At 61.5% G+C, this 15,674-nt stretch overlaps 1 protein-coding gene across 1 annotated transcript in view; it reads right to left on the bottom strand.

Moving 5' to 3' along the window:
- Positions 1–15,674, bottom strand: part of CROCC2 (ciliary rootlet coiled-coil, rootletin family member 2) — a 64,868-nt gene that overhangs the window by 16,691 nt on the left and 32,503 nt on the right. Inside the window, exons 15-23 of the mRNA XM_087861062.1 lie at positions 15,273–15,466; positions 11,561–11,688; positions 10,895–11,064; positions 10,167–10,343; positions 8,936–9,049; positions 5,960–6,103; positions 2,300–2,517; positions 1,549–1,708; positions 333–500 (exon numbers count right to left, since the gene is read on the bottom strand). Of these exons, the coding sequence (XP_087717188.1) occupies positions 333–500; positions 1,549–1,708; positions 2,300–2,517; positions 5,960–6,103; positions 8,936–9,049; positions 10,167–10,343; positions 10,895–11,064; positions 11,561–11,688; positions 15,273–15,466 (1,473 nt within the window). The remainder of the gene's footprint in view (positions 1–332; positions 501–1,548; positions 1,709–2,299; positions 2,518–5,959; positions 6,104–8,935; positions 9,050–10,166; positions 10,344–10,894; positions 11,065–11,560; positions 11,689–15,272; positions 15,467–15,674) is intronic.

Here is a 15,674-nt window from a genome sequence, read left to right as displayed (position 1 = left end):
AGGGCCTTGCGGACACACGTGCAGGTGTGGGTGTATGTGGGTGTACTCCGAATCCCGAGGCTTTTTGAGAATTGGGCATTTTGGGGGCCCCTGACTATCCCCCAGCTCAGAACGCTCACATCGCCTGGGTGAGACTGTCCCTTTCTGAAACATGAGAACCCTAGGGGACACAGGGGTCACCATTTTCCCTGCGTTAGCTCAGCCAGAGCCCCTGTCCCTCCACCCCGGCTGCACCCGCTGGGAAGTGGGAGACAAGACGAGCAGGTGGACGCACAGAGCTGGCCCGGCAGCCCTGCCTCCCAGCCCCTCTGGAGCTCCGGCAGCCCTCCTACCTCCCTCCGGGCGCCGTCGCGGGCTGCCTCAGCCTCTGTGGCCAGCCTCTGCGTCTGCAGCACCTCCTGCCGGCTCTGCTGCTGCTTCTGGGCGTCCTGTGCGCCCTGGACCTGCAGCTGGTTCACCTCTTGGCTCTTTCTCCGGTTCTCAGCCTCCAGCATGTTCACCTGTGAGTGTGCGGCGTTGATGGGGTTGCCGGGGCCCTCCTGGACCCTTGCCTCTGCTCGCATGTCCTGGGGGCAGGGAGCCTTCCTTCGGGGCAGTGCCCGCACTCAGGACATGGGAGGCGGGGGTGCCCTCGGAGCCAGGACACCGTGTGGGAAGGAGCAGGCTGGGGGCGGCGTCAGGGGTGCGGCTCCCGGGTCCTCGCCGGCTCTCACTCACAGGGACCCTGGTCCCACACACCTCTCCATGTGTCCGTGGCCTCATGTGAAAAGGAAGGTACTAGAACCTTCCTCACAGGAAGGCTGTGGGGGGTAGAAGGAGGTAGGTGCAGGAAATGCGTGGTCCGGAGGGAGCACAGGACATCTCACGAACCTCTCCAAGTCTGAAGGAGTTTGACAGAATTGGCTGCAGAGGCTTGGAAAGGCCTCCGGCCTCCAGGGGTGTCTAGGCCCCTCCTCTGAGCCGTCTCGGCACCCGGTGAACTCAGCCTAAGTGGCTCTTGACTTTGGAAGTGGAGGCAGATAGATGACTCAGGGCAGCCGTTCCCTGAGCCCCGAGGTGGCCATGCGGGGAGGAAGCCCTGGCCGGGCCCGGGGGGCACCCCAGCTGATGGTCAGGCCAGCCCCGGGCCACATGAGCCCGGCCACTGCAGGCCGGCCCAGCGCTGCCCGCAAGTCTCCCTCTGTGAGGCTTCTTGGCGTGTGCACCGTGGGGCAGAGCCAAGGTGTCCCCTCCGCGCCCTGGCTGAATTCCTGATCCTCAGCGCTGATGAGTGTCAAAGCAGTTGTTCTCAGCCATTAAGTCTGAGGCTTGTCATCTGCACCCCCTGGGGCACATCTAACCGGGAGCCCCATGGGTCTAAGCAGGGCCCTCCAGCTGGTGGCTTCAAGTGTGGGGACAGAATGTTCCAGAGACACAGGCAGCAAGGCCATGCCCTGGAGCTTCCACTGCAGGGGGTGAGTGCCCTGCGGAGCGTGGGGGGAGAGCGGGGCCCAGGCATGGGGCGTGGGGACACTTCTGGGGGTGGGGCTCTGGGACGGCCGCCCTCACCTGTCTGCCCAGCTCCTGGAGCTCCCGGCGGGCCTCCGCCCGTGCCTTCTCCACCTCCCTCAGACTGGCTCGCAGCTCACAGGCCTCCTTCTGGGCCAGGGCTCGGGCCTCCTCTAGGACCAGCACCTTCTGCTCCCCTTCTTCCTTGGATCTTTGCAAACTGAGCACCGTGTCACAGGCTGGGGGTCTAGTATCTCCCACAGAGACCTCCTGCCACCCACCTGGCTTTGGCCAGAAGCCTCCCCCGTGGCTCGGGTCTCCTCCTTGGGGCTGCCTCCCTACCACCTTCGGGGCGTACGAGGTCCGAGCGCCCAACTGGCTCTGCCCCTCGCCGTGTCTCTGGACCCTCCCCCTGCTGTGCTCCTCTCTCCAGCCACACTCCCATAGACCCAATGTCCAGCAGCAGCCCAGCACCTCTGCGAGGGTCACAGTTCCAGCCTCGCTGTCCCCGGAGCCCTGGACCAGGCCCCGCGGCCTCCGTCTGCTCCCCAGCCCTTGGCTGTCTCCTACTGGCCATGTGGGATGCACCGAGGGCAGGACAGGGGTGTCGGCATCTCAGCCTCCCCCTCCCCCCGCACGTCAGCACTGTAGAGCTTCACGTGGGCAGTTGGCACCCTGGGTCCGCTTAGTGAGTCCACCCCACCACCATCTGGCCCGTGTCAGGAGAACGCCCACACCCCACATCCTTTGTCCCTGGATGAGCTCTGGGGCTGGGCAGGCTCCCTGACAGGTGCTCCAAGGGGCCTGGTACCTGGCCTTCTCCTGCTCAGCCCTGCGGATCGCAGCCCGCAGCTCAGTGTTGGAACGCTGCAGCACCTCCTTCTCACGGGCCTCATCACCCAGTGCCCGCTGGGCCTCCAGGACCTCCCTGCGAAGCCCCTCACGGCTCTCCTCGCTGGCCCGCAGCTCCCGACGCAGCACAGCCAGCCCTTCCCGGGCCTCGTCCAGCTGGGCCTGCAGCCTCTCAGCCTGGGGGAAGAGCATGGGATGTATGGGGGTCAGGAGCTGTGGATCGGCATCTGGCTCTGGTCTGGCAGCACCAATGTACCCCCAGCCCTGTGTCCCCAAGTGCTTGAAGGAGAAGCAGGTAACCTGGATTTGCCCACCTGGGGGTCACCTCTCCTACGCCGTGAGGCTGCAGGAGCTTCACGAGGGCTGGTCCTGGAGCCCGGGGAGGTGACGCTCTGACCCTCCTGGCCTCGTGTTGCCCCTTGCCCCCTCCCTAGACGCCGGGGATGCTGGTCACTGGTCAGCCCCCATGTCCGCACTGTCCCCACTCAGGTCCAGCGGCCTGTGCTTGATGGCCCGCCCCACCTGCTGTCCCCTACAGTGATGGCATGGCACAGGGGACTGCCCACCCTGATGTGGGCAGCAGGGCCAGCGGCCTGGGCTCCCAAACCCCGCATAGCTGTGGGCACATCCACTGCCTTGGCCCTCAGTTCCCTATCATATGGGAGGCCGGGGGAGGGGTGGTCTCTGGGCGGTGGCCCTTAGAAGGCCCCCCCGGACCAGGCCATCCAACCGCTCAGGTGGCAGGTGCTCAGTGTCTCACGAGTGCTCTGTGCAGAGTGCTCCCCAGCGCGGACACCGCAAGCACAAGGGGGTGGCGGCACCAGGGGCCCCGGGGGCAGGCTCTGGAGCCAGCGGGAGCCACGCGCTGCACCTCCACCCCGGTCTCGGGGCTCAGCAGCCCAGACTCTGGCCTCTGCAAGCGGACCCAAGATTGGGAGGGGCTGTGGGTGAGTCCTTGTCCCCTGTCCCTGCCAGACCTGTTCCAGGCCCAGAAGGGGACACCCATCACACTGTCCTCCCCACACCAGGACCCTCCACACCCTCTGGGGGCTTCTAGGCAGGGCCTGCCGATTCTGTGGTTCTGTGGGAGGCCCAGGAGCTGAGCCCGGGCCAGAGCATGGGTGGGGCCCGGGATTCTACTCACGCTGCCCTGGGACACAGGGTGCCTCTCCTCAGCACCACCCCCTCCCCCAACGCCCAGAGAGGGTTCCTGGAGGAGAGTGCAGACCCGGGAAAGGGCCAGCCCACCCTCGGCACGCATGCGACAGGGTGGGAGGTCGCCAGGCTTGGCCAGGACATCTGGTCTCCTGCTTCCCAGGCTTATGCTCTGGTCCTGAGCAGGACACTCTAGAGAGCGGTCAGTGCAGGCCTGGCCGGCCCCCAGGAGGAGGTGGAGGAGGCCAGCAGCACCGAGAGAGGGGAAGCCACAAAAATTCTGAGCAATGTCAAGGCGCCACTTTGCCAAAAGCAAACCCCACTTTGCCGGCTCTTTCGGTGGGACATTGTCCAGGCCCCCGGCCAGCCTGGCTCCTGGGTCCACCCGCTGTTATTGTTGTTCTGTTTTGGGGAAGGGCCTGAGCCCCTCCTCTGCTCCCCTCCCACCCCTCACATGTGGGAGCCACAACCGTGTGGAGCAGTTTCCGCAGAGCTCAGCAAAAATCCACCGCGAAGGTCAAGGACCAGCAAAAGGCCCGATCCATCATAACAGAAACTGTTTTCATTTCCCAGGGCCGAGGAGGTGAAAACAAGCAAAACAAAGCCGGAGAAGGCCCCTCCCCCGCACCCCCACGGCCTCCCTCATGAGAACAACCGTCCTTCTTACAGGAATTTTACAGCCAAATCACTTAATGGGATTATAATAATTATTTCTTTACTAGAAATTGTATCAACAGCGTCTTTTGAAATCTCCTGCAGGGGGTGGCCCCAGGACTCTGCACAGCCGGCGGGAAAGCAGGGGAGGGGTGTTACGGGGCTCTGGCCTGCGCGCGTGTGCGAGCACACATATGTGCGCTCCGTGTGCGTGTGTGTATGCATGCAGCACCTGTGAGCGTGTGTGCATTTGCACACGTGTGTGAACGTGCAGACCCATGTCCACATGTGTGATGCGTGTGCGCACGCGTGCAGTTGCGTGTGTGTCCATGTGTTTCCCTGTGAGTGTTGTGTCTGCACATGAGTGCAGGTGTGTGCGTGCATGGGGTGTGTGCACGTGTATGAACCGTGCCGTGTGTTCACGTGTGTGTGTGCGTGCACACGCGTGTAGGGCTTTAGGCAGGGCTGTGAGAAGCCTGGACCTTCCTTCAGTTTAAAGGCTGTGAAAACGTCAGGGTTTCCATGGCAACCGGGCCAGCCTGGCGCCTGAGAGGCTCTTCAGGCTGCTCCCTGGCTTGCTCCTCCTGCCCCCTCGCCTCAGCCTCCTGCTCCCCCACTCTCCTTTCTGGGGGCCCCTCCCTTTCCTGGGGGGTCCCTCCCCTTCCTGGTGGTTCCTCTCCTTTCTGGGGGTCCCTCTCCTTTCTGGGGCCCCCCTCCTTTCCGGGGGCCCCCCTCTTTGGGAACCTGAACTTCTCAGGAGGCCTATGCTTTCTTCTTTCACGTCGCCAGAACAAATGTGCCCCCAGCGTCCTGGCCCCTCCCCTGCAGCCCCTAGTTTTAAAATCTCATTTTGCTTCCCCGTGTGGTCGTTGACCAGGCCTGACTTTGAAATCTGTTGAAAGGAGACCTTTCTCTTTGGGGGCCAAAGTAAACAGCCTGTCATGTTAAATCATGCTCTCTCCCTCCCTCTCCCTCTACTGCCGGGGCCTGCCCCTGGGGGCTGGGGGAGGGCCGAGGAGCCCCTTTCCTCTCTGCTTCTTGGTCGTGCTTGCGCTCCCCTGAGCTCTGGGTCAGCGTGCTCGCTGCCTGCGGCCTTGGCTCCTAGCCCGGGGACTGCACGAGGCCCCCCCCCCCCCCCCCCCGTCCTCAGGGCCCCACCTGGGCGCCGGTTTACCCTCCCCCAGCCCAAATCCCCGGGCCCTCCTGCCCTCCCCTCTCCCAGGCTCCCCAGGTCCTGTCACAGCTCCCTCAGAAACACCTCCCCAATCTGCTTGCCTGCTGTGTTGCAGCCTGGCCAGCCTCTCCCAGGACTGTTCCTACCACGGGGCACCGGGCACCGTCACATGGCTCCTGGGGGCCCCTGTGTTGGCCTCGAGGCCTTGGCCAGGTCCGTGCATGGTCGCCCCTGAAAACCCCACAAAGCCCCCACATGTCTGCCCCTCCACCCCAGGCACCTCCAGGGCGGCTTCACCCCACCTGGAGCCCCGTCCCGTGGGGTCTCTACCTCCTGCCGCCTCCAGGCAGAGCCTGGCCAACACCACCTCACCCGAGCTCTTCCCAGGGCTGGTACGCTGGAGGGATCTCTGGGCTGAGGGTTCGACTTTCCCCTCCCCGCTCCCCAGGTCACACCTGCCTTTTGGGAAGGCCTTCTCTCCCCTTCTCCAGGCACCTCTCCCCTCTCCCTGCATTCCTGCTCTCCTGGAACTGCCTCTGGCACCCTCCCCCCTCCCCTTTTCCCTCCCCTGACACCCCTCCCCTCCCTCCTCTCCCAGCACCCCTCCCCTCCCCGCTCCCCTGACACCCCCCTCACTTCTCTCCTGGCGTGGCTTTGCTCTGCCGCCATCTCCCGGAGACTCTCGCCCAAAGCCGTGGCCTCTCTCCGATGGGCCGAGATGGCCTCCTCGAACTGGGCCTGCAGGGCCTCCAGCTCCGCAGTCGTGGCGCTGACGGTGGCCTGGAGGGAGCAGCAAGCCGGCCACAGCATCCAAGGCTGGGGCAGCTGGGGGTCTGCTCCAGCCCAAGCGAGCAGCCAGATGCTGTCCTCGCTTGGGCTGTACCAGGTGGGCAGGGGCAGAGCGCGGCCTGGGGCTCAGGGTCCTCTCGCCCACTGCTGCCAACGCCACCGGTGTCAGGTTCCCAGGGGACAAGGTGATGAAGCCCCAGAGGGGTCTCCCCAAGGTGGGGGAGCTGACCCCTCCGCCCACGCCTTTCCTCTGGGGTCTCCCGGCCCAAGGCCAGGGCAGGGTGGGTGGCAGGGGCCCAGTCAGGGACTCAAGCGCTGACCTCTCTCATCCCTAAAATGTTGCTGTTGGGCCCACCCCGCTGAGGGGCCAAGAACAGCCATTTGGCAGAGAGAGGGCCCTGCCCTCAAATGTCACAGACTTCGGGACTCCTTGGGCTGGGCAGTGAGCTCGGTGTTCACACCCAGGAACTCAGGGCTGGGCCTCCACCCTCGCTGGCCTGCCAGGCACGGGAGAAGCCCCCTAGGTCCCAGGGCCCTATGGGCGGGGCGTCCACTGGGGTCAGTGCGGGGGGCTCACCCTTCCCAGACGAAGGGCTTCTAGTCCCCCTCTCTGGGACCCTGCCTGTCCACATAGGGCCAGAAAGGCGGACCCCAGCTCAGAAGCCGTGGCAGTGGTGGGGAAGGGGGAGCCCTGTCCCTGAGTCCAGGTGAACATAGGGGCCCCTCAGCCTGGCGCTTGGTTTCCTGAGCTGTCGCATAGGTGGGGGATATGCACAATCGCTGCAGGCCTAAACGTGTGAGCAGCCAAGACATGCCTGGAAAGGGGCCGTGGGGCCGCGGGGCTGCGGGGCCGCCCCCGTAGAGACTTCACAGCCACACTCAGGCAGCCTAGACATCCATCTGGGACTCAGCTTGACGGAGTCCGCCCTCCTGGGGCCTCGCACTCAAGCAGACCCTCTCCAGCACTGGCCGGTGGGCACGTGGAGGAGGGGCGTGTGCTCTGGGCCCCAGGCAAGGTGGCAGAGCTCGAAGCTTTCCTTGTCCACGAGGAAGGACACCACCTACTTACCCGGGGCCTGAGGCCGACCCAGCTTCCTTGCCTGGAACCGCCCTCCCCCCTGCCCTGGCTCCAGGGTGGTCGGGGCCCCCAGGCGGTGGTTTCCTCAGCGGGGTGGGGGGGGGGCAGAGCTGGCTTCCTGTTCCGGGAGGCGCAGGTGCCCACGCCACTGGCCCTGTGCGGGTCTCTAAGAGACCTTCCCGGTCACGCCTGCTGGGATGCGGTCGGCCGCTGCAGGGCGAGGGCACTACTTGGCTGGGGCTCCATCAGGCCCTGTCTCCTGCTCTTGGTGAAGGAGCCTCCCTGGCCCCTGCTGTCCTTCCCCACTGACAGGTATCACCTTGAGTGGCCGGGTCTGGCTGTGCCCCAGGACGGGCCTGGCGTTGCTGTGGGGGCCCTGCCGGGAAGCCCCTGGGAGGGTTGTGAGCGACAGGGCACACAGGGCACCCTCCGCCTGCCAGGGGTGTTTCTGATGGCATCCCACAACTGGCTTTCCTCAGCTGCATTTCTCCTCTCTCTCCCTCCTCTGTTGGTTTTAATTTCCACTTTCCATGCCAAGGTGGCAAAAGGACCCTTAACGAACTCCCTGAAGTGCCCCGCTTGCTGGCAGGCCAGCCCCAGTCCGGGCAGAGACTCAGAGCCAGCATGAGGGAAGGCCCCTGAGCAGGCCTCTCTCTGAGCTGGGGTGTCAGCCCCCAGGGTCTTGGGGGGCGTTGCTGGTTCCCTGACCATGGGTGGGACTGAGGGGGCAGCTCAGTGGGGATGGGAGGAAGGAGGGTACAACCTCCTGGGCCCCTCACTCCTCCCAGCTGTGCCCATGGAAGGGCCACCCAGCCTAAGAGTGGGACAGAGCAGGGTGGGGGCTCCAGGGAGAGAGGCTCTTGGATAAGACTTTCCTAGGTGCCAGCAGCCCGTCCAGGCAGCTCTGCTCCCAGTGACCATGTTAGGCAGCAGTGGGGCGGGGGTGGAAGGTGAAGAGACGCCGTCGCTGAGGCCCCCCCATGGGACACAGCAGTGGGTGCTCCACCCATGGGATGGAGGCACAGGGCCCCCAGGGTCACTGCCTCCACTCCGAGTCCTAGTTGCTGCTGCCTGCCCTGTCCCCTGGACACGGGCTCCTGATGGAGTCGGGAGTCCCAGGTGACCCCAGCTGGTTGCCCGAGGCAGCCTCAGTGCAGCGGGGGCTGGTACCTACGGGGGTCTCTCCCGTCCCTCATCCCTCGGGGATGCCTCTGTGTGGGTGTCCTTCCCAGTGAGGGTCTGCCTCGGGCACAATGCCAGCCTTCCCAGGTTGGAGTTCTCCTTTGGAGACACCTGTCTAATGAGCCAGCCCCAGGAGGTGTTGCACACATTCCCTGAAGTCCCATTTTACCAAGTGCAGCTCAGGCTCACAGACAGGCAGGGCTGCGTGTCTGTGGCGCTGGCCGGGGCCCAGGTCTGGGTTCCACCCTTCTCTACTGCTGGCTCACCTGTGGCCTCTTCCTGGCCGAGCCTGCTGCTGGGGAGCAGGGACTGGCTCTCACAGCCCCCACCCACCACCAGCTTTGGTTCATTGGGTCTTTCCTTCCCATTAAGGCAGTGTTTCCTCCCAGCAGGAGACCTGGACATTCTCTGGGTGAAATTCAGGCTCGGGGGGCCAGAATAGAGGGGCCTGTGTCCCCGGGACCAGGCAGGAAGGGGGTGCACCTGGGGTCTGTCTGGCCTGCTGGGCAGGGCCGGTGGCCAGGCCGGGTGCTCAGGGTCTTGCTTGGGCCCACAGGGCTCACCTCGGCTTGCTCGTGGCGGCTCTGGGCCTCCTGCCGCACATGCTGCAGCTCCTGCATGGACCTGGAGAGCTCTTCCCTCAGCAGCCTCCCCTCTGCCTCTTTCAGTGACAGGGCCTGGCGGGATTGGAGGCAGTGCTTGTAAGGGTCAGGGACCTCTTTAAGGAGAGGCTGCGGCACAACACTGGGAGCTAAAGCCTCTGCCAGCACGTGGTGTGCTCCTGACTTCACATCCCTGCTTGGGAAGGAGCGTCAGCCCAGGGGCAGCCCTTGTCCCGAGTGGGGTCCACGGGACCTTTCGCTCTGTCTGACATGGCCCAGCCTCCGTGCCTTCGCTCAGTCAGCTCTCCACACACTGGCTGGCTGATCAGGTGAGTGGATGGTCACACACAGAGATGGATGGTGGATATGGAAGGACAGATGGATGTGTGGAGAGGAGGAAGGATGTTTAAGTGAATAGATAGACAGATGGTCAAGTGAGTGGTTGGATAGACGGATGGTCATATGAACATGTGGATGGATAGTTGGGTGGACGGATGGTTGGATGGGTGTTTAAGCAAATTGTTGGACAGATGTATGGTTAGGTGTGTGAATGGAAAATCGGGTATGTGGATAGATGGCCATGTATGTGGGATGGCAGCTAGGTGTATAGATAGAAGGATGGCTACTCAGGTGACTGGGTGGATGATTGACAGATGAATGGAGGGACAGTCAAGTTCATGGATGGATAATGGGTGGATGGATTGGTGGATTGGTGGATGGATGGATTGATGGATGGGTGGATGGGTGGATGGGTGGATAGATGAATTGGTGGATGAATGGATGGATGGATGGGTGGATGGGTGGAGGGATGGATGTATTGGTGGATAGATGAATGGATGGATGATGGATGAGTGGATGGGTGGATGGACTGGTAGGTGGATGGGTAGATGAATTGGTGGATGAATGGATGGATGGATGGGTGGATGGGTGGAGGGATGGATGTATTGGTGGATAGATGAATGGATGGATGATGGATGGGTGGATGGGTGGATGGACTGGTAGGTGGATGGGTAGATGAATTGGTGGATGGATGAGTAGGTGGGTGGATGTCTGTCCACCAGAACTGCTGTGGAAGACCAAAGCTGCAATAGCAGTGACCTAGAAAGTTTGCCCTCAGAGCCCTCTTGCTGGGTCAGGGAAGGCACGGTGAAGTGGATGTGAGGGTTCCCTGCTGCCTCATAGTCCCCATTACCTGTTGCATCTCATATTCCAGTTGGAGGAGACTCTCATCCCTCTCATGCTTCAGGCTCTGAATTTCCTCCTTCAGAGCCTCCCTCTTGGCTGCATTCTTTGCTACCAGCTTCTTCTCCTGTTCCAACTGGCGAGCTGCCACTTCCTTCTCCTCTGTCAGAGACAGACTCAGCGTCTCCTGGGCCGATGCAAAGGGACAGGCTGTGAGGGCTGCGTAGGTCAGGACATGTGAGACCAGCAGGTCCTAAGTGAGATCTGGTTCATGGGACATCAGGGCAGGACAGGTCCCCAGAGTTGGTTCACTCCAGTCAGCCATATACCCCCTGTCTTGCACAGTGACACCGAAGCAGGAGCTGGGTCTCACCACCTGGCCGCCCACGTTTATGGAGCGGCTCATAACCCTCTCCTGAGCCTCCACATTCATGAGCTGTAAAATATGTCAAGCAAGGCCTGCAGGGAAAGCTCCCTCCAGCTACTGGCCCTCAGACTGTAGCCAGCTCAGCCCCCCTGAGGTCTGGCCTCTTCTGCACACACGGTCCAGGCCCTGGAGAGCCCAGGCTCACTCGAATTAGGAAGAGTCCTCCTCTGGCCCCAGCCACAGCATGCCTGGGGCTCCTCTGTCTCCTGGCTGGTCTCCTAGGCTCCCGCCCGCAAGTGTCTGCTGCATTTTGGGACATGGTGGACTCTGGGGAAGTGACCAGGCAGCTGGGTGGCACAACGGAAGCAGACCTTCTCCCTGCGGAGCCGAGCCAGGTCCTCGCGGTGGGCCAGCGCCTGGCTCTCCAGGGCCAGCTGCGCCTCCCGTTCCCGCTGTGCCACTTGTTGCTGAAGCCTCCCCACGTCCCTCTGTAGCTTTGTCTCCTGGGCCTCCCACGTACTTGTCAGCTGCTGAATTTCCACTGTGAAGTGACAGGTGCCATCAGGGACTGGACGCAAGGCCCCCACAGCATGGAACCCCCTGTGGTCCTTACGAACTCCCTGTGGAGAGCCGGCCCCACAGAGGGAAAGCCACCTGCTCTGAAGGGGCTGCCAGAGTTGGGGGAGGGGTGGCAAAGCACTCTGTGCCCCACTGCAGTGTGTGTGTCCTAAATTCTCACCTTGTGCTGCTATGGCCAGGCCACCCAAGGCAGGGCAGGCTGCACCGGGAGCACGGGGGAGGAGCGGGGAGCCAGCATGCTGATCCCGAGGCCACCGCCTAGTGGTGCGCTTGGACCCAGCACTGGGTGGGGTGGGGGCCCATCCCTCCCAGACAGTAGTGGAGGAGCCGCTCAGCCCCGTGAGCTCCGAGCCTGTGTTTGTGCCCCTACAGGGGACTGGGGAGTGGGAGCAGCACATCTGGGGAAAGAGATCCACCGAAGGGGGGAGAGGAGCAGAGAGAGCCTGCCTGACGAGCACCTTGCAGGGCCTGCTGAGCCAGCCGCATGCTCTGGGCCTCTCCCGCCAGCTGTTCCCGCTGTGCCTGCAGCTGCATTGACAGCTCTTGGGTCTCGAAGAGGCTGCTCTCCAGAGAGTCCCTCTCGGCCCTGCAGAGAGTCATCAGACAGTGGGCCAGTCACCCAGGCAGTCCTGCTGATGCGGGACGGTGCAGAGTGTACTTGCTGGACGATGGAACGGTGCCCGCCAAGGCCAGGCTCATCAGCCAGAAGACACAGAGAATGCACATCTCATTCATTTTAAATCTTTAAACCACATCAGGCCCTGCACAAAATGATCTTCCAGATGGGTTAAAAAGCTAAATGAAACAAAACAAAACAAACAACAAATAAACAACTCAGAACAATAAAAATAGTAGAGGGGCGCTTGGGTGGCTCGGCCGGTTGAGCGTCTGGCGCTTGATTGCAGCTCAGGTCATGATCTCGAGGTCGTGAGATGGAGCCCTGTGTTGGGCTCCATGCTGGGCGTGAAGCCAGCTTACGATTCTCTCTCTCCCTGTGCCTCTGCTTCACCCCTTCTTTCCCCACGCTCGTGCGCATGCTCTCTCTCTTAAAAAAAAGTCAAAAAAACCACAGAAGGGTATTTTATAATCTTAAGTAAGACACAAAAGCCAGGAGGCAAAAATAAAGAGGCCAGCAGATCTAAATACACTTAAAGGCAGGGGGCTGGTTGTGCAGAAAAGATGCATAAACCGGTTTAAAAGACAAGGGAGAGACTTGAAGAAAAAAATCTGTACTAAACAGACAAAGAGTTAATATCCACCATCTGGGAAGAGCCCCTGTCAATCAGTGACAGAAAGTCAGCTGATTCTACAGAAACATGAGAAAAATGACTGCAATTCACAAAGAAAACACGAGGGGAGAATGATCATGCAAACTTGCTCAGCCTTTCTGGCGCTCAAGGAAGTTCAATGCACCGCCGTGAGAGGTTACTGCGCGTGCATGGGACTGACAGAACTTAAATAGCGGTAATAGTCAACGTGGGCAAGGACGTGAGGACCATTGTCTTTGCAGAGGGGAGGCCGGGAAATTTCAAAATTTTAAGTGTGCCTATCTTGGAGCCAGCAACTCCACTGCCAAGTGCCAGTTCTTTAGAAACGACAGAGGAAGCGGCACGGCATGTACGAGATGCTCGCCGCAGCTCCGTCGGGGCCTTGACTGGACGTGGCTTCCGGGCTGATCAACGGCAGAGCATTAGAAACGATGGTGCTTCTCGTGAGTTGTCGCTGAGAGCGTGGAAACCCGAGAAGCCGGGTGCCAAGCAGAAGGGCTCACGCGGCCCGGTGCCGTCACGCGGGGCTGCTCTGTGTCTGCGCACGCGGACGCCGATGTCGAGAGAGTACACGGCACGGTACGCAGCAACTCGCAGCAGCATTCGTTTCTGGGGAGCGTGATACCGTGGCTTGAGGTTGTTGTCAGAAGACAGTCAAGCCGTCAGCATCAACCAGCCAACGAGAGTGGCCCGATCGCCACGAAGTTCTGCCCTGCACCAGGCGACTCAGGGCGAAGAAAGCAACCGGCCAAACAACACACAGGCAAACACCACAAACACGAACACACAAACAGCAAACACACAACCCCACCCAAATTAATGGCTCAGGGAAGGCCGTGGGCCATGGGGAACCTTGCTGACCCTGACGGGCCCCCCATCTCCCTGCACGATGTTGCCACCTTTGTGGGGGGTGGTAAGGCACATCGACACCTTCCAGGGCTCCCTGATGCCTGTAGAGCCCAGAAACTTCACTTCTCTGATATCCAGTCCCCCCCTTCCAGTCCCTATCCTTGCCAGCACCCCCCCGTTCCCCACTCCCCGCTTCTGTGTGAGCACCCCCTCTGCGGGGGATGCTCTCCCCAACACCTTGATCCCACCTCCTCCCAGATACCAGCCTGGTCCCCTCTGGGAGAAGTGGTCTCCACCCCCCAGACACCAGCACCGTCACCTCAAAGCCTGGGAATCTAAGGGTATGTATGTCCAATCTCTCCTTCTGTGGGAGCCCTGGAGCGTCTCGGCCTCCAGAAGCAGAGGCCTGGCATGAGTAGCCAGGGTGCAGGCAGGCGCAGGGAGAGACTCCACGCACCTTTCTGGCAGGCGAGGGAGCCGGCACCCTGTGAACTGAGAATGTGTCCCTGCTGCTGCAGCCTCGTCAGGGCCTGGCTATGGGGGCTGCAGGACCTTGAACCCGGGGGTCCTCTGTCACTGTCATCCAGCCCACCGCGGGAGAAGCAAAGAGCTGCAGCAGGACTCCTTGCACCTGCCGGCTGTCAGCGTTCCCTGGGACTCATTAACACTGCCATGGTCAGACCCTGTAGCCCCACCGAGCAGCCAGATGGACGCTTGCTACGCGCGCGGGGGATCCTGTGTGCTGGGCGGACGTGGTTTGGCGAATCCCACGCAGCCTTGTCAGCAGAGGCTCAGACTGCTCACTGTGAAACGCTGTTTAACGAGCAGCTGGCTCTGTCTGGGGGCCACTGGGCTGCCATGTGCAGAGGTCCTGGGTCCAGAGGTCAGTGCTGAGCCTGGAGAGAGGATCCTGGGCTGCTGAGGCCTCTGCCCAGCCTCTGCCGGTGATCCGGGCAGCAGGTGCTGGCAGGTGGCAGGGGCCTCTCACCCCTGCTCTTCTGAGTGCCCACGGGGGCCTGGGAGGGGGCAACAGGCAGGGACACTCTGCTTCTGCTGACCCAGAGTAGTCTTCGTTAGGCTTCTGTTCCCATGTCTCTGTCAGTTTTCATTTGCAGAAGAGATTTGTCTGTGAGGATGTTTAAGGACTTGGGACTCTAAGGGTTCTCATGACCCCCAGAAACTGGGATTCCAGGAAGAAACTTTTCTACAAAAATACTTAGATGTTCTCGAGAGCCCACCAGTTTGGGAGCAGAAAGCCACCAGCTTTGGATTTCCACAGAGACCATGGACCAGCTCAGCTACCTGGGCAGTAGCCCAGAGGCACCCTGTTCTCACCTCCAAGTGCTTGTTTCATGTCTTCTGGAAGTGGCCCCTGATGGTCTTTGAAGCTCACCTTGCCCTCAATCTCATGGTTCCCTGGGGCAGACACTGCCTGGCTTCAGGGATGGGCACGTGACTCCAGCCCGCCAATCTGAGCCCTGCAACTCCCAGGACTGGTTCAGAACATCAAGTGGCTCATCCTGGCCAATGGCAGCAGCTTTGGGGCTTTGTGGGGAGAAGGGCAATATGTCTGCTGGAGGAGGGAGCCTGGAGTGGCTGTTGACCATTTGCCACCTCTTACCCTGAGCCTGCTGAGAACAAAATCCCCTGAGTTAAGTAGAACTGAGCAGGGAGAGGCAGGATTCTGATAGCACTGTGGGAGCACCTGGATCCAGCCTTGCCTGAAGCCGTGTGCACCCTGAACTTCTTAGATCCTTGAGCAAGACATCCCATGCCTTCCTTCTGCTGGTCTGAATTAGGTTTCTGGTTACTTGGAATCTGGCCCGTGTAGCCGCCTTGCTCAGGAGGGCCATCCCAGGGCTCTCACTAGATTCACTTCTAGATGCTCCTCGGATCCAGGCACCGTGTTTGCCCCTCTCCCAAGCCTCTCTCCCAAGTAGACAGAATTGCTCTGTGCCCTACAGTCTCTGAGTAAGTGCCTGCCCCTGCCTCACTCCAGGCTCTTCAAGGGTGAGGCCATGTGGACACAACCTGCTGGTAGGGCCCCAGGTACCTGAGGTCAGCTGCCTCCTCAGCTGTGAGCTGGACCTGCCTCTCCAGGGCCTCCTGTTTTGCCAGCAGCTGGGTCCGCTCCTCAGACAAAGCCTCCTTCTCCTGCAGGGTCCTCTGCAGAGTGTCCATCTGGGCCTCCTGGTCCTGCAGGCTCTGGGCCAGCTGCTCTTCCAGGGCCTGTTTCTTGCATGTGACCTAGGGGAGGGGGGAAGGGACAGTCTGGCAGAGAGTGGGAGGGCGAGGGGTCTCTCAAGAGAAGGGAAGCAATTTTGTGCAGAATGGCATGGAAGAAAAGCTGGGGAGGAGAGTGGACAGAAGACAGATTGGACCTCAGAAGTGCACGTGCATGTTTCCACAGCAGAGGGGCCTCCACTCTTACAGCCATGGTGGAGAAGGCCCTGAA

This window comes from Ursus americanus, chromosome 1, assembly GCF_024610735.1.
Source record: "Ursus americanus isolate L20-20 chromosome 1, mUrsAme1.1.p, whole genome shotgun sequence".
Taxonomy (NCBI): domain Eukaryota; kingdom Metazoa; phylum Chordata; class Mammalia; order Carnivora; family Ursidae; genus Ursus; species Ursus americanus.
This window is presented reverse-complemented; position numbering and strand designations above follow the sequence as displayed.